At 34.4% G+C, this 18,836-nt stretch overlaps 1 protein-coding gene and 1 pseudogene across 1 annotated transcript; one reads left to right on the top strand and one right to left on the bottom strand.

Annotated features, from left to right (window-relative positions):
* The first annotated feature begins 642 nt into the window (after window positions 1-642).
* LOC138314665 (uncharacterized) lies at window positions 643-10,813 on the top strand. The gene is made up of 12 exons (XM_069255121.1): window positions 643-659; window positions 2,336-2,434; window positions 3,261-3,299; window positions 3,644-4,001; window positions 4,817-4,996; window positions 5,354-5,646; window positions 6,045-6,574; window positions 7,342-7,410; window positions 7,815-7,877; window positions 8,053-8,184; window positions 8,605-8,658; window positions 9,102-10,813. The coding sequence occupies exons 2-12, from the start codon at window positions 2,376-2,378 to the stop codon at window positions 9,392-9,394; spliced, it is 2,070 nt and encodes a 689-aa protein (XP_069111222.1). The 5' UTR covers window positions 643-659; window positions 2,336-2,375; the 3' UTR covers window positions 9,395-10,813.
* A 1,061-nt stretch (window positions 10,814-11,874) lies between these two features.
* On the bottom strand, window positions 11,875-17,474 carry LOC138314666 (uncharacterized; annotated as a pseudogene).
* Between the last annotated feature and the right edge of the window lie 1,362 nt (window positions 17,475-18,836).

The raw sequence follows: 18,836 nt of genomic DNA, 5'->3' as shown, positions 1-18,836 counted from the left end.
CTTTTGGGACACCCTGTATTTTTCAAATGAATTCAGATTATTATTAGTAATAATACATATTTTAATAATATGTATTATTACTACATTTAATAGTAATCGTATTTACTGTTCGTATCCTATTATGTAATCGTGTTTGTTTCGTATAACTTGATAAAGGGGCAAATCACCTCGAAAATTTGACAATTTTATTTTGTCCACACGGTTGGAATTACTTCCCTGTCCCATATTTTAATAATAGTAAGATATAAAACAATGCAGTTTCATATATGGATGTGACAAAGCACAGTGGGAATTACAAAGTAGATGAACAGATACGTCATAATTAATTCTAAAATACAGCTATCTACCTGTAATCTGTGTATGCCCGCAACCTGATACCTCTGTGTTTATAGGTGTTGAAAGGCTCATTGTGTCCGTTTGTCTTAATTGAGGATACATATTTATGTTATATATAAGATATACATTGAGATGTGTGGAGTCATGTTGCTTTGTGCAGTCATGTGGAAACAAATAACTCAGCATTATCTCGAGCATTCTGACAACCAGACATAGTGCTATTGTTACGGTTTGATCTGTATACGGTCCATTGATCGTGTTCTGTAAAACTACTGACTAGATACTAGATCATCAGAAATCAAGGGATCTGTCGAGGTGGCTTGGTAGGTAGGTAATGGGACACTTTAACATTAAGTTTATATCAGTAGAAATAATTGATATCTGAACGCTTGTGTCGTATAAATGTCGTGTATGTGGCTGTGTCTTGTTTGAAGATTTAATGAAACACATTGAAATTAATCCTAGACTTGTTGTATTACTTCAATATTAGCATAGTGTTGAAATTATGCATCAATGAATCGATTTCCCATTTTTAATTTATCATTCTTGTCTTTGTTCCATATTGCTGTATTCGTATGCCAACAGATTCCCCAATAATCGTTATGTATCAAATACGTCATCAATGTTTTAAATGATTATGGTTAAACAATTCTATTAAAATTGATAACAAATTTTTTATTAACAAATGTTCCATTAAGGATTTAGTAGAAGATAATGTTTTCTTAACTTTTGAAAAAATATGTGAAAAATATAATTTGAGAACTAATTTTATTGAGTTCTATGGAGTAATCAATTCAATAACATTGCAATGCAAGAATATAGTGCCTCAACAGAATCCTGAAAATGAGTCAAAACAAAACATATTTATCAAATATTTAAAAAAAAGTATGATTAAGTTACAAAGTATTTTTATTTTCATATGTTAAAATTTATACTCGAACCCCCATATAAAATTCAAAATTCATGTCAACATTCACAAAGAAGTTTGGCAGACAATTGTTCTCATACCTCAGAATGTCACAGATGGATGACACAAAACTCCAGAACTTTCAATTCAAATTTCTTCATAAAATAATTTATACCAACACTAAACTAATGCAATTTAAACTGAGTGAAACAGAAAGGTGTACTTTTTGTAAAGATTGTAGAGAAACACAAATGCACTTATTTTGGGAATGTTGCCATTCACAGTCAATATGGTTATCCTTTATGTTTTTACTTTAAAAATTATGATATAGAGTTATATAGAGACCCGACTATAATGGTCTTTGGTATTGTAGACAATTGTTTTGAGGATCAATTGATTTTTTTTATTTTATCATTGAAATATTATATATATCATTGTAAATTGAAATAAAAAATTCCTTCAGTTGAAGAGTGGAAAACCTATCTATTTTTCTACAAAAAAATGAAGATTTCGACTTGAATTCGTATCCAGTAAAGAAAAGAGAAAAAATAAGCCAAAAACGGAATTTTGTATCTACATTTTTTGATGGTTTTTTATTATATTGACAATATGGAAAAGACCTCGTTAAAAGTTGATATGTACAAACTATGTTAATAGAAACAGTTGTTTGGATGTAGTGTATATTTACAGTGACTGCTTATATATTAATGAAAACATCATGACCACATGTTGATGAATGTAACAACAAAGAGTTGAATGAAAAAATAAATATTTTAAATGATTGTAAATTTCATTCAACACTATTTTAATGTTTGACAAATATTAAACTTGCATTACGATAACATTGCTTTTTTGTGAATTATTCTCGCTCAAATTAATGAATTATTTCCGTTAAACATTTTTATTGTTTAATCTGCTGTCAAGTATCTTATCTTGGTTTTATGCACGGGTCAACTTTTTCGATTTGTTTGTTTTTAAACGATTGATAATCCGTAGCTTTATATCAACTGCGGTCATGTCTTGTATCTACTAAAGAAATGTGGAATCTATCAATTAGATAGTAGTGTTTGCTTACTTAAAACATTTGTTTAGGCGACCAATCCGTTGTGATGTTGAAGATTCCTGCCGGAGCATGAATAGTCTCGGGGACCATCGGGGAAGTTCTCCGGAAAGGAGAAGTCCACGGCTTAGGTGAGATTATTGGCTGTTAACCCTAATGCATGTATAATTCATAGAACAATTAACAAACACTTAATTTGTATTTGTAATCTGTATATACAGCAAAAGTATTAGGTAGAATATGTAAAACGTATTGAGCAAAATGTAACTTAGCAGAATTCATAAAAAGAAAAAAACAATGAGACCAAACAGCTAATTTTTAAAAAAAATGCAAAAAAAAAAAAAAAAAAAAAAGATAAAATATCTGAATGACTCAATATTTATAGTTAATATTCTGAGAGTGGTAAAAAACTATATTATGCCCTACCTTTCATTAACTTCAAGATTGAAATGGGGAAAGATATAAATAAAATATTGTCTTCGTTGAATTTAGATAGAGATACATGTATTATGTTTTCATAACTTCAAAGTCATGCATTTAATTTTTCTATCCCATTTCTCAGATAGCTTAAACTCGGTAAGGGGTTTCCCCCATTGTTTCCCAGTATATAGATACCATACTGTGTTTTCGTCAGAAGCCTGCTACCTAATACGGAAACAATATAATATTGGCAATATTTCAAACTTCATAGAGCAATCATTGAAAGAATACAAAAATTAGCTTTGAAATACATTTTGAAACATTTTACACGATGTATTATCCGTAGTCCGTTTATAAAAGTCCGAAATTTGTTTGGAAATATTTATGTACCACTGTCATATTTTGATGCATCAAGACGCGTTTATGCATTAGCGGACCCACACAAAAGAGTATGCTTTAACCTTTACTAGAATTATGGGAATATGGAATACACTGTTGAATTGACTAATATGGTAATGCTAGATGTTTTTTTATCAGGTCTGAGTTTAAGAGTCCTGTAAGATACGTGCCAAATAGGTAGGTGTATGTACAGTCCATAGGCCGAACAGGTAGGTCCTAGTCTATTATATAGGGCCAAAGTTTCATTTCATTTGCAGCCATCTGTAGAAAATTAAGGAAAATAAAGACATCATTCTCGGTACATTTCTATTTCATAGAGGAAAATTATATGTAAAGCAGATCAAGCTGTAAAATTCATTCAGTTAGTAAAAATGCCAAAACGCGTACCTGGTACTTTACATAATGAAGAAAATGTACGCTGCTAGTGTACTATGGCAAATTAATTCAACAGTATCAGTTCACGAATTTAACATAGATAATTAAATATCCACTCACAATATAACAACTATATTATGTTTTAGAATAACAGACCACCTACTTGGGCATGGGATCAGGGTACGGTACCCATGTAAATATAGAGAGCGCCCATCTATCAAAAGCATGGTCTCAACTCCTGTGATACAGGGACACAACTCCCGGCTACAGACAGAATACGACTCACTTTGTCTGAGGCCTCATGAGATCATACTTGGCAATATTTACGATATCTGTTTGGAAACGGACAGCAGGACCGGCGCATTCAGGTTTAACCCTGAAGACCTGGATGATGTTATAGTTGGTGTAAATCTGAATGAGTTAAATCTTTTACATGATAATCAATCTTACATGGCAAATGTTAAAGTTGGCAGCCAATGGAAACGTATACCAGCTTCACACAAGGTATAGAATTCCTAATCGTGAAAATAACCATTTCATTTTAATTTTATATTCTGAAAACAACATTAATGTCACGAGATACAATTTTTGCATACAGCTGTATTTTCACGAGATAGTTTGAACTCGAATTGAAAAATATATTGAAATGCTTAAAGCGTACATGTGAAAGCATGGTTGTTAGTCAGAGTCTTTGATCACGAATTGATGTATTAGCGGATCTGTTGAAAATAATGCAGACGCGACATATTGTATTCCGTCTTTGCATATTACAGAGTTAGCTCCCTTGCAGGTAGGTATTTTGTGAGCCCAATTCACATCGTTTTCTCGAAAAGATATGACGTTACGCTCGCAAAAACATGACATCACAATCAATACCTACATGTACCCTATAACTCTGTAATATGCAAATACGGAATACGCTGAAATAATGTAGTTTCCAAGAAACATTGCAATAAACATACTTGAGATGTAAGAAAATGGAATATCTATCTGGAGAATAAATGTTACTGTTATACAGGACTTCGTCTCCCACGAAGTGTGTACGTTTCACAAGAAGTTTTGGTTTATTGATTTTATGGACTTTACGTTTATGTTAAAGTTTCGATATTGCAAATATTGTGGGGGAAGATTACAGGCCTATCAAACGGTACAGCAATTTACAGTTACTACAGTTTCTTGGTATTCCGTCTTAATACTTCACCTGTGTTTGGCACTTTCCTAATCTGATATGGTGTTCTTGTTGAACAGTTTATACTGTTGATAATAATGCGATATTTCTTAACACTATGCAGATCATGTTCCATTTTCCAACATTGTAGAGTGGTGTTGTGACATTCCACGCTGTCCAAATAGACACATTCTGTGTATCCTGTATGCCTTTCGTGGAGGCGTTTGACGTTTTGCCAACTGGCGGGAGTTTTAAATCGAAAGAAAATCCTAATGTGGAGATACGATTCCCTAGAAACTCCGTGAAAACAAAAGAGAAGATAGACATTCAGGTAAGTGTGCATCAAGAAATTTAATGGTTAAAGGACACTTAACATACTATTTTACAAGTGTGATTTAACTGATCTTTTCTAATGGAATAAAGAATAAACAGGTCAAGCTTGATTTTTGACTACTTTTATTGATTTCAGTCAGATTTGAGACAATTTCAATGAAAATACGCACTCTTTACATTGTGTTCTTTTCATTTCACAACACGACTAATGTATCAGTAACATTATTTGAAAAAAGATAATCATTTAAAATCAATATCTTACAACATTCTATACCAGTATAATCGATATACTCAACTGGAAGTGTGTCCTAGTCTACTCTGAATCTCCTTGATGCTGTGAACGTGTATGTTTCAGATCGTTCCTGTTGACATGTCCCAGATAAATGACGAAAACGAGAGCGCCCCTTCAATCCTGGCACTAAGTGACTGTGTACAGGTGAGACACAGTAAGAAATTCAAACTGTCCAAACCAGTCAGACTGAGCCTGGACCTGGTAGTACCTAAAGGTGCATGGACTGGGGAGTACGACATTATTGGTTTACACTGGAAGGAGGAGGACGAAATAGTCATCGAGTCACTAACAAACGCCGATATCGTACCTACACCGAAGGGGTACAACATCACATATGATGTTACAGAGTTCACTGGGTAGGTTTCTCTATACTATCTTATTAATACGATAAAGTTGTCTCTGATAACGTAGGGATTTTAACCAATATTACGGAGAAAAATGCATAAATTTCAGCTTCTTCATGTGTTAAAGTTTCATGCATAAATTTCAGCTTCTTCATGTGTTAAAGTTTCATTGATGTATTTTAAACTTAAATGGATATCAGACAGGCGAAGCTTTATTCGGAACTATATGATAATAAATAAACAAAACAAAACACAAAAATACAACATCCCTAAATTCATACACAGGATACTATCTATCTACGATAAGTTGTTACATTTATATTACCGATTGTCTATCGAAGGTTGTCGCTGCTGTTTTACAATAATGAATATGCAAACTTGATAGCTACACATATATCACTTCCTTTCAGACGACAGCTGTCATTGGTGAACAAGAAAGCCCAGCCAAGGTTTATAAAATCCTCTGTTAGAGTGGCAGCCGGTGACAAAGTGCGATGCCAAATTCTGGTCTTCACCGCTGCCGCCAACGATAGAACAAGAACATTGAGGTTCGAGTGCGTGCATCTGAAGCGAGTAAACGAAATAGTAGCGGTCTGTGAGAGCGAGTACGACCTAACGGAGTTGAAGCAATGTCGATCCACTGAGATTCGGGTATCCGTTGGTGACAGAATCCGGGTGGACATCGGAGGGTGTGGACGCGTGCAGAGAGCGATACCGAAGGAGCACACCTTCATCCCGTTCTTTGGCGCAATGTCAGACAACCATATCTCACTTCCTATTGATATTAATGGGGCTTTTGGCCAGTCTATCTTCGTATTACTAAATTTCACACTAATTTCACGGACAAAAACAGCAATTCATAGCACTCACTTTGACCCACAAATGGCAGGAAAGAAACCGAGGAGGAGGCGATCAAGATCACCATACTACAGTCATGTTGGTACGTATATCAAAGTCAAAATATTGAACATGGAAAACGAGAAATTATCATTGAATGGCATGTAATAGTAAATGAAATATGTAAAAATGATAGATAGATATTTTCTATACACATGTCAGGTTTATATGGTATAATGTGTGCATTTAATGAATATTAAAGAGAGTAATTTTGCTTCTCAAAATCATGGCGGATTTTAGATGGACAGTTCTGTGATTATTTGATAATTTTTATCTCGTATTATGCCAACCAAATATGCCGTGACTGTCAAAGCGGGTTTTTAAAAATAACAAAAATCTTGATTCAAACATCGATGTATTAAGTAGTATCACAATTTCCAACAATATTCTTTGTCGTGTAATGTTACGGTCGCTGCATTGTAAAAATCGAAAACCAGAAATGTATCACATCATTTTACAAAGATAACAATTAAAGTAATACATTCGCTAACTTGTAGCTAGCAATTCCATCATCAAAGTAGCTAGCAATTCCATCATCGCTAGTAGCTAGCAATTCCATCATCGCTAGTAGCTAGCAATTCCATCATCGTTTTCGATTTTAAAAGGAAAATAACTGAATTAAGAAATCGCACATAGACAGTTTATTGTACTATTTCATAAACTATAAATGCTCGACATTATACGCATTGGAATAAAAAAAAATAATAGCAGTCTGGTTTTTATTTAATGGTGGGTATTTTGAGGATATTTTTTATGTATTGCTATGTTCCGTCAATACCAAACTTTGTTAATTGCAATGTCTTATTTCAGGTGATGTCGAAGATTCAAACTACGGTCTGGCCAATCGGCGTAGTAACTGTCCTTATATCGCGATCAGAGGTAGATATAATATTTGTCTGCTATACAAGTAAATCTAATATGAAAATATATTACACTAATTCAATGCATAAGTTGACAAAAATAGGATATAAGTTTATTGAATTCTATTAATGTTGACTGTTTGGATAAGGTTACATCCGTCCAAAGCAATTTAATAGTGTAAGAAATAATAAGCAATCGTTTGTCTAATTAATTAATGCACTTATAAGATATGCATCGTCTGTGCATCGAATTAATTAATGCACTTATAAGATATGCATCGTCTGTGCATCGGGACTTTTCTACGAGTAGATGTTCATTCTACTGGTTAAAGCCACATATTACGAAGGCCGTGTATTAAAAATGTGTACACTTTTTATTCAGAATTCACGGTTCTATCTACCTTTTACTTTGATTCATTTCAGAACCGACACCGAATCCATCGGAGTTGATCAGTAATGCTAGTATCAATATCATTACATTAGCAGGTAAGTGTCTATAATGAATAATACAAAGCATTAACAACTATCCGGGTTTAAGGAATATGCATATATTTTAGTTCGTTGTTCAATTTCAACTTTTCATGCATAGTACTTCTTTTGTAACCTAGGACATATCAGAGCACTTGCATTTCTAATGATCTTTGATTTTTATATATGAAAGACAGCCAATGGACGTCACCTCCGACGAGTCCGATAGTACCGACGCCTGATTCGTCGAGGGCGACATCTGCAGGAACTCGTGTGATGATAACGTCGGGAATAAACCGTCAAAGTAGCTTGGAGGTCCTTCTAAGTATGTTAAGTATTACTGTCATTGCTGCTAAACGAAACGTCTATTTCAAAATATTTCAACATCATGTTTTACTGCTTACCTTACAAAAACATCGGGTTCAAACAAATAATATAACTTTAGTGAATATGAAAACACGTTTGTTACCATAGATGCTTTGATGTCGATAATGTCAGCGAAAACAAATATAACGACATAATTATATTCAATCTATCCGCCAAATCAGCCCCTCGCTAGGAAATTGTAAAACATAACATTAGAGTAATACTTGTACATGTATATCATGGCAGTCATAATATGACTTTGAAATAAAACAAATTGCTTCCGAACGATGTTTGTTTGCAAACAAATTTAAGAATATGAATGTACATATTACGTTTATGTACATGTTTTTATTATGGTGTGCACCGTTGTCTTTTATAGATCAATTAGACGATAGCATAGCCTTGGAAAGAGCAACTCCCAAGTTTGGTAACGGTAAATAGCATTACACTAAAGGAAAATTGTGTTAAAGAATCACTATTAATTTGATAATGCCAGATTATCATTATCTAGCGTGTCTTTGTATCAATTCCACCAATTTCATTGTTTGCTTGTTCATTTCAGCTCCAACTCTGAACAAAATACAAATGTAGCACAAAACTGATATGTAATGTTTCTAGTTAATATATTGGTGTAACTTAGCATATGGCACAAAATCAGTAATGATTAGTCCGATAAAAAAATATTTTTAGAATTGTTTTAATATTGAACAAAATCTATTTTATTTCAAGTATTATGATACTTAATTAAAATTTAACTATCATTTAATTCTAAACTACTATGTTAAACAGCAAATAGTTATTCGTAGGAAGCCAAATAATTTTATAAACATAATTGGATAACATTTATTAAGCGCATCAACATAACATTAATTTCAGAGGTGTTCGGAGACAGATCACTGTATAAACTCGCCACGAGAGTGTCACCACACCACACACTGGGACTTACAGTACACCTGGGTTTGGATACCACTAACGTGGAGCATGTACTCCAACAAAACCAGAATAACAGTGTAGCGGCTAACTTCAGAATCCTAACGGGATGGCTAGGCCTCGAAACAGGATCACCAGAGGACGCCTTACAAGTGCTGTGTAACGCTTTAGAAGAGATCGATTACCACGACTTGAAGGATGAACTTCAGATTGCTTTTAGAGAAAACAGGTCAATATAGTCTTTATGTTGTAACAGGAAGGAAGAAAATGTAGTGGTCAAACCGGGATTCGAACCTTTGGCCTCGTTTGGAGTAAGCTAGGCGACTTATTGTGAGGCACTGAATGTCCCTACACAGATCTATGATTCATATTTTAGTAGGCTTTCAAATGGTAATATTTTAAGTGAGCTGCTCTGTTACATCTTCAACGTGAGGATTAAGGTATCACCAGTCAAATTAAAGTATCCTCGGTCAAATTGCAGTAAAGCAATGAAACGAGAAAATGGTAATAGACCAGTGCACAAGGAGTCTAAACAATACTTTTCTGATTTATTTTTTAAAGATGCTCCACCGCTGACAAATGGTATTTTTTCACTATCAAAAACAGCAGCAGACGATTTAGTATTTTTCTTCAGTTACAAAAGTTACTTACTTTACACCATTACCGCCGTTGAAAAGTTTGAGCTTCTAATTTTACTTCAAGTTAAAAATATAAAAAAATAATTAATTGCATCCCGAAAAAATTCCGTGGCACTATATCCTATATGGAAAGAAGTACTGATTACGCATGACCCAAAGGCAAAATAAATTATTTTATATTATTTTTTGTGTTAATTAGACTTATGTATACACTATTAAACACAAATTATTGTTCAAATGATGAATGTCATTTATGCTCTGTCGGCGGTGAAGCATCTTTAATCAATCACATTGATGTGTGTGATTTTTTTTCTTTAAATGCTATATACATGTATATATTTTGTTTATGCTAATTATATGCAGTTCAGTTTTGTATATATTTTTTTTCTTCAAAATATTGAGTGACAATTATTGATAAGACACGTATTTTGTTTGCCAAATAATATAATACCATGCTGTGAAGTAACCTTTTTTTCCACACGATTTATTTTCCCGAATTTTGCGGTCCAAATATTCTCCGCGAATTAACAATTTTCATTGAATTTTTAAATCCGCGAATAATTTTTTCGTGAACATGTTTTGAAACGGAAAAAGGAAAATTTAGTAGCCAAGAAAGAAAGATGATTTACAGTATCATTTAAGAAGACCTCTTACTTGATTTTTTATTTAATTTTCCCTAACAGATTAAAGATGCTCAACCGCTGACAAATGGTATTTTTTCGCTATCAAAAACAGGAGTAGACGATTTTGTATTTTTCTTCAGTTGCAAAAGTTACTTACTTTACACCATTACCACTATTGAAAAGTATTAGCTTCTAATTTCACTTTAAGTTAAAAATATGAAAAATAATTAATTGCATCCCGAAAAAATTCTGTGTCACTATATCCTATATGGAATGAAGTACTAATTGCGCATGCACCAATGGCGAAATAAATTATTTTATATTATTTTTTGTGTTAATTAGACATATATATACACGATTAAACACCAATTATTGTTCAAATGATGAATATCATTTATGCTCTTTAATTTTTCTTAACAGATTAAAGATTTGTCATAATGGCGTCACTATGTGTAAATTGTAATCCCATTTTGATTTATCTGAGTTACATTCTTCCTTCAGTTTCAGTCAAAAGAAACAGGGGAAGTAACTCCGATAGGTCAGGAATATCAGTATTGTTGTTAATTATGAATGAATCTGTTATGTTTTGACTTAATTGTTACGTTATGGTTTTACAACTCATCACATTGAATGCAATGGACATTTCCAAGTTGTTATTCCCGTTATTATTTATATAGATACTGTTATTTATTATTTGTGAATTATTCCCTTTACTTTTTAAGTTGTATATTTTTTTTATTTGTAAATTGTCTTAAGGTATCTTTGTCTCCATATATCCTTATCTTCTGATATGCTATATAATTTTACTACCGTGCTTATTGTCAACTATGATGTATTAAATCATCTTGTATACAATTAATGTAGGCGATTGATTCGTCATGTTTATATTTTTCTTTTATGATACATTTAATTTACGATGTAACAACATGCATTGGTAAGGAATGTTATAAAAATGGTTATATGACACAACCAACGAAATTATTACTCGTGACGTTTCGATAACAACACTGCTATCTTCATCTGACGTAAATAACCTTTACAATATGTTTACACTGAGGAGGCATGTTGGTACGAGATGGAACCTCAGTGTTTAAGTGTGTACGAGATAGTAAAAATTGTCGACAGGTGAGCATATGCTTGTGGGAACACCGTACCATTCGGCCTGTCCTTCCCCATAAGTCAACTCGACGTACCACTAACCAGTGGCTGAGTTGCATGCCGAATGGGCTGTACTCCTTTCATCCTTTTCCCGCCAAAGGATAGTGAAGAATGACTGCACCTATTTCACTTTTAAAATAGTTATTTGTATCATATCTTATCTATAATATATAGTTACCAATGATAGTTTGTTATCTAATCGTTTGGTTGTAACCGGATACATATTATCTGACTATGGCGATTTTTTACATAAAAATTAAAACCTCTATAAAGAAAATATCGCGTACATTACTTTTTAGATCCAAAATATTTATTTTCAATGTTTAACCGAAGTCGAATGGTATATAATTCCCTGTCTGTCCCCTAGTCATTGTGGAAATTGGAGTAAATGTGCCGACCACTTAGTGGCTGTATTGGCCGACAGTTCCCATTCTTGGTTATTGCTTCATCTCCGTGTCCGTCATGCATTTTTCTGAACACCTTCATCTGAAATAATCACACTATGTAGAGCACATACCACATTGTAATATTTTGAGAATATACCAATTATAGCTCTGTTTATCGGTATTTATTCAATGATACAGGTACTTAATTTTCCCTATATCTCGGAAAGTTATTATCACTTAGTGTCAATTAAATCTAAAACAGCTAAAACTGTGAAAACAGCACCTCAATGCAGATTTAGGACCTTCAACCAATTTTGATTTCAACTAGTGGGGAGTTTAAAACAAGTTTACATCCATATATTTAAAAATGTATACATTGTACTAAGGGAGATAACCTACCGTATCTGTACTGATAGCGACCGGATTACGAAGGATAACCCAGTTTACACTTTCCAAACAGCCCGGTGTAGTGAGCGAACCACTGTATACATACGCATCCTTAAGTTTGGGTATCAGAAGGAATGGGTTAAATATCGTCTCTTTTCCTGTTGCTACATAAATTAGAAAGATAGTTAGGTATTAACACAGTCTATCAATTGTCATCTGTCAAGTATAAAATGGTACTCCAATGGTCGTTGTGATATCCCTAAACATTGTAAAATGCTAAACAGTTTAAAATTATCAATTTGTTTCTGAAATGTTCATCATCTGTGACCTAAATATTAACAGGACATTTGACCATGCTTATGAATGAAGAAGATGAAAAAGGTGAGTGATAATTCGAGAAGCTTGAAATTTGCAGATCAATTGTGTCTATTTAAATATATTTTTATGATGCAACAGTTTATGTATAAAAATAGTTTTAATCTTACACGAAACATCGAGTATATACTTTTCATTTGTCTCCATGAATTTATCGAATCGCCCTCTTGTGTTTGATGAAGCCTTAAAAACAAAGATGTTAATGTATAGAATAGTATTTGTCCGAGTTGCTTATATACATGTACCTGCACATAATGTTCTCAGAAGATGTGAAAGATCTACATTGGTGGTATTTTACACAATAAAACAATGGACAACATTGAACGGATCTGACATCCGTGTATAACCATTACACATCCATTAATGTGTCTAGTCTATTGTATCCCCCTATATAACGAAAGTCACCAACATGGAAAGATTAACGTTAAGCTGGTTATGATCAGTATGATTCTCCATTCCCATTTCCTATAGTACGGGAATCACATCTATAAAGCTAGCAGGCAATTAGGGCACGATACTTTGTAACACAAACGAGTTCGATTTTCGTATTTAACACACATAAAACTGACATATCCATTGAAAGACTACCATCGAGATTTACTTTGATTTTGGAACTATTCATATTACAAAATATGAAATGGCCGTACAGTACACAGACAGACTAGAAAATCTGTTTCAGTACTGCACCGAAGGACTACCTATATTTAGGCCTAATTAAGATTTCAACGACAAATCCGATATACCGCCAAACTCGATATATCGCCAAAATCTAGGAAAACAGAAGGTGGCGATATAACGGGGTTTTAATGTACAGATAAGTAACATAAAGGCTAGCATTTGTCATGTAGATGGCAACAAATGCTTTGGTAGCATTTTAAAGAAAAACAGTAAGTGTAGCAAGTTCTAACTCACTATAAACAGTTACCCTTTTGGTCACCCTAGGATAAAATTAGAATAGTAGAGATGCCTTGTGGTTCTGTCGCAGCGCTCATTTTGAAACGTTGACAACTCAAAAATAAAGACCAGATGTTGGCAATAACACATGCAACGTTACTAGAATCTATAATCATCGTAAAATTTCCTTTATTGGTTGTCTTTCAAAAAGGCTAAGCATTAAGCTTTATCTTTCTTACCTGAAAGAAGACTGCAACTACTGCCAGTCCATCGGGTTCCTCCATCGCCTTATCAAAGCTCTCGTACTTAGTGTTATAATGTACCATATGCATCTGCAAAACAACAAAAATGACATCTATATTAGTAAACAATACGAGAATTATAACTACTGTAAACCAACATTTTTTCGCGTGCGGCTTACTTTCGCTTCGCGATCCAAGTAAATTCGCTAAAGTTAATACCCGTATATTAATATCTACAACATTTATATTGATAGGAATTTATCTTCAACTTTCAAATCCGCAAATGTTTGCTTTCGCGAAATTGTTTTACAATGGAAATCACGACATTTAGAAGCCGCGAAAGAAAGATGGTTTACCGTTTGCAAATGATAAGTGATTGCAGATATACGTAAAAGTTAGTATATCATTTAAGGTAGAATGCTAATTGTATCTAGGACTTAAACAGCATTGTATTTTGTATCTATATGTTATATCATAATAATGTTACATTTTAATGATGATAGATCATTGTGTATACCTCAGCATCCATCCTGTGACCATTGATTTTTGTGTTCGGAGCCACCTTCTTCATCACAGGCGAAGTGGAAGTGAAACTGGATCAGTTTATATTTATCGTCGGGTACAAATGGTATACCCCGTACCGTGCTGCCTTCGCCAAGGAGTGTAAATGTTGGAGCATGACCTGTTCAATATGTAAATAGGGAACAAAGTCTAACAATATTGACGACTACAATAGAAGATTTTAACATCAATGTTAACATTAACGCTTATGGCAACTACAAGAAAAGTAACTTTCATCATCATCATCGTTATCATCCACACATTACTAAAAAGTTGACCAAATACGTACATGTATGTATTGAAGACTTTGGTTTGGTTTTTATTTGTTTATTAGATTCAATCATTTAATCATCGTGGTCTTATAAGGACGGCCTCCCAACGTGCAGTGTGTTGTGGTGTGTGGATGTCGGTATGCTTGGAGAGGCTGCGGTATATTCGTGTTGTGGTGCGTGGATGTCTGTATGGTTTGAGAGGCTGCGGTATATTCGTGTTGTGGTGAGTGGTGTCTATGCTGAGGGCTGGTATATTCGTGTTGTGGTGTGTGGATGTAGACCTATATGCTTAGAGAGGCTGTGGTATATTCGTGTTGTGGTTTGTGGATGTCTGTATGCTTGGAGAGGCTGTGGTATATTCGTGTTGTGGTGTGTGGATGTCTGTAAGCTTGGAGAGGCTGCGGTATATTCGTGTTGTGGTGTGTGGATGTCTGTATGCTTTGAGAGGCTGCGGTATATTCGTGTTGTGGTGTGTGGATGTCTGTATGCTATGAGAGGCTGCGGTATATTCGTATTGTGGTAAGTGGATGTCGGTATGCTTGGAGAGGCTGCGGTATATTCGTGTTGTGGTGAGTGGATGTCTGTATGCTTGGAGAGGCTGCGGTATATTCGTGTTGTGGTGTGTGGATGTCTGTATGCTTGAAGAGGCTGCGGTATATTCGTGTTTAGGTGACTAGATGTCTGTATGCTTGGAGAGGCTGCGGTATATTCGTGTTGTGGTGATTGGATGTCTGTATGCTAGGAGGGGCTGCGGTATATTCGTGTTGTGGTGAGTGGATGTTTTTATGCTTGGAGAGGCTATAATAGAGCAACTATTTTAAACATTGTTAAAAAGACTAAAATCTAAGCCAATAATACCGTTGTTAAAAAATTTTCCTCGAAATCCCAAAATTGGTAGGTTGCTGAACTTTATTGAAAAGTCTTTGTAGGTAGTCAATGAGTCCTTCACATCAATAGGAGACTGGCGAACTCCCACACAATGGCCCCAAAAGAATGACCAATTCTCAGGTCCTGAGAATAAAACGAATTTTTATGACATACATTGTAAATCGATAAATCTCTCACTGCATTGAATATTTAACATGACTTTTATAATGATATTTATTACACAACCAGTGATTTATTCGTGTATGGCGTTTCGATGACTAGTATGATGTACACAATATCACCTTCATAAGAAAAGTGACCAGGTCGCATAGATACACACAAAAAATGTGTATTGTACACATCGTACTAGTCAGCGAAACATCACATTTACACAAGAACCCACTGATTATGTAAGAAAAATCATTGCATGAAACATATTTTCCAAACTGAATAACTAAAAATTCACCATGACATGTAATCAAATAAATACACTTGTAAACAGCTGAGAGAGTAAAAAGAACAGTAATTGCGTGGTATCTTCCCAATAAATATATGTTTTATTGAAGTATACAGGTCAAACAAACCACCAGAAGACCATATTAGTACTACAAGGTAGTGATGTGATAGGGGAGGGCAACAAAGGGTCATGAGACAACCCTGAGTCTGAATGAACACGGTTGAATTGAATAAACAAATATGTACAATCATTCATTTTATTCAAAAGTACGCTGGTTTTATCTTTCCAGACTCCAAGAACAAAGATCACCTAAGTATGTCTTTATATGCATCAGTTGTGTTGGCTGTGATGAGTGGTTTTGAAGACTATAATAAGTTCGCATTATCAGTTTACGGAAATTTTAGAGTTTTTTTTTTTTTTTTTTAAGAAACACTGAATAACGAGAATGTCTTGTTTAGTGTTTCATTAGTTAAGTAGCAAAGGTTAAACTTGATTTAGCAATGGAAGGAAAGCAATTAAAATTTTAGTTTATTGAATATAAATCTAAACCATGACCAATGATAGAAATAAAGTATATTTCCAGTGCAATAATACATTTGGAGACATACGTACCATAAAAACTAGCTCTGTCATAGTCAAAGTCATGCTTATCTTCCTTCTTGTCTTCGTCCTGATCTTGATCATTTTGATGCACTTTCACGTAATATCCTCCCCTCTCTAAACTTGTTTTCCACGGGTCTTGAAATCCTTGGAAGCCTTTCTGAAGCCAGGAAGAGATCTTTTGTCTCCAAAGGTCTCTGGTTGACATTTGGGAGTCATGTGATCCTCCATTACTACTAAATGTCCCTGTGTAGAAATGACGTTCGGTCCAACCCCGTGAGCCGTCGTCTGCTACGTATGAGTCCCGCGATACTACATGGTTGTTGCCCCACGTTCCATGAGATCCATCATTCCCATCCCATGTTCCTTGCTGTACATTATTCCAGCTTCCAACCTGTCCATTTTGACTGCTGCCCTCGGTGAACCCCTGCTGTACATTTTCCCAGTCTCTACCCTGTCCAGTATCACTGCTATCCCAGTCCCCATATGATCCTTGCTGGGTATTGTCGACTACAGATCTTTGTTGATCATCTGTCCCGCCGTTATTCAAACCTTGTTGAGTATCACCCCATCCTCCTGCTGATGCTTGTGTACCTGTAGATCCAGAAGAGCCTTGATACGTATTCTGTGATCCAGTACCTCCATTCCACGGCTTTTGAGACCCAAATGAACCTGACCATCTACTGTTAGACCACGAATTCCCTCCGTTGGCAGAGCTTCCTCGGTCTTCATTGCTGCCCCAAGCGTAACCATGGACACTCAAACTACGGAGTAGAAAGATGACGAGCAGCAACACTGGTCTGTCCATGATAGCAAGGTTACCTCTATCCTTTTCCTGTCCCAATCGAAACTTTATATCGTTCCCTTTTTCTTACCCTTAAGATATTAATTTACATGTATATCTGCCAAAAGTTATCATAATAGTCACTTACGTCAATGTCGGCGAACAAACATCATGGATAAGGACAGGTAATAGTATTAATCGCAAACAATTTTGTGTGTGACTGAGTCAGCAGAGAAACACGACCACCTGCCACTGACAATACCGAAATCAAAGTCATCTGTTCCAGAATCGATGGTATTAGATGGTATAACATATTAGGTGCATTCATGAACAAACAAGTACACATACTTTCATTGAATTGGATAGAAGATAACACCCAGCTAACATAGTTACTTTAACGGGATTGGTGACACGGACAGCTCCAGTGTCTTTCCATTTAATATGCATTTCACTTTATATCTTGCAATGTGTTTAAGATACAAAACTTTATTTTGTATAACTTTAATTCTCTTGAATAAAAACGTAGCAAAATTTACGGAAAACCCACAGAAATATTTAAATAGAAATAATAATATTCAATTAAAATTGATGACGCATTTAAGACTGTATTCTTTATTGTATGAATTAAACCCATACATAAAAAAGGCGTACCAATAAGGTGCTTGCTCTTTGTTTACAATTGACGCGTAGCTAACGTTATTAAGTTTCTGACATCGATATGCTCAATATTTTGTAATTGTAACATCATTATGCATAGTGAAATAGATTTGTCAATGCTTTATTGCAAATGTTACTCAAAGCTTTTGAAAAGATTAGGAAGGTTTTGTGATGTCAAGGATTGGCGATATTTCCCCCGAGCGAAGGCGTGTACAATGCTGTCTGTACTTATTATTAATAAAATGATATCCTACTACGAAAACAAATAATATCATTCGTATCAGAAGTCAAATTTAATCTCTTTTTGTACACTAATTTGTATTTACAGTTTATGTACAATTTCAGTATATTAAGTAACCCTGGCCAAATATCGATAATTGCTTTTAGAACAATTGACCATAAAACTCACATGACAAGACTTTAGAACTAATACTAATTAAATGTAACGGCTAAACGTTGCCTTCAGGAAAAAAGTTAGACACGGCAAAACATATTGTCTTTAGAAGTATTGATAATTATTCATGGCAATGTAAAACGTTGTCTTCAGGGCTCTTGACATTATGACTACATGTATATTGATTATTAATAAATAGCGATTCTTAATTTGTAGTCTCAGTTTTGTATAACCAAATACATGTATTTATCCATCTCGATGCCCTTAGTAAAGCAATACATATAAAATCCCATCCTCAACACTCCAGGGGTTACTATCACTGACGTCATATACCCCCCTGAATTATCTCATAGCAAAACGTAAGGCAACATAAGACACGGGTAATT

Source organism: Argopecten irradians, chromosome 2 (assembly GCF_041381155.1).
Source record: "Argopecten irradians isolate NY chromosome 2, Ai_NY, whole genome shotgun sequence".
NCBI lineage: Eukaryota > Metazoa > Mollusca > Bivalvia > Pectinida > Pectinidae > Argopecten > Argopecten irradians.
This window is presented reverse-complemented; position numbering and strand designations above follow the sequence as displayed.

What these genes read in the sequence shown, in the direction of transcription:
- LOC138314665 (XM_069255121.1), top strand. Translation starts at nt 2,376, where the DNA reads ATGAATAGTCTCGGGGACCATCGGGGAAGTTCTCCGGAAAGGAGAAGT. An exon ending in GTATACCAGCTTCACACAAG is followed by an intron (nt 4,002 to 4,816) that starts GTATAGAATTCC and finishes CCAACATTGTAG; the next exon opens with AGTGGTGTTGTGACATTCCA. An exon ending in AAGAGAAGATAGACATTCAG is followed by an intron (nt 4,997 to 5,353) that starts GTAAGTGTGCAT and finishes TGTATGTTTCAG; the next exon opens with ATCGTTCCTGTTGACATGTC.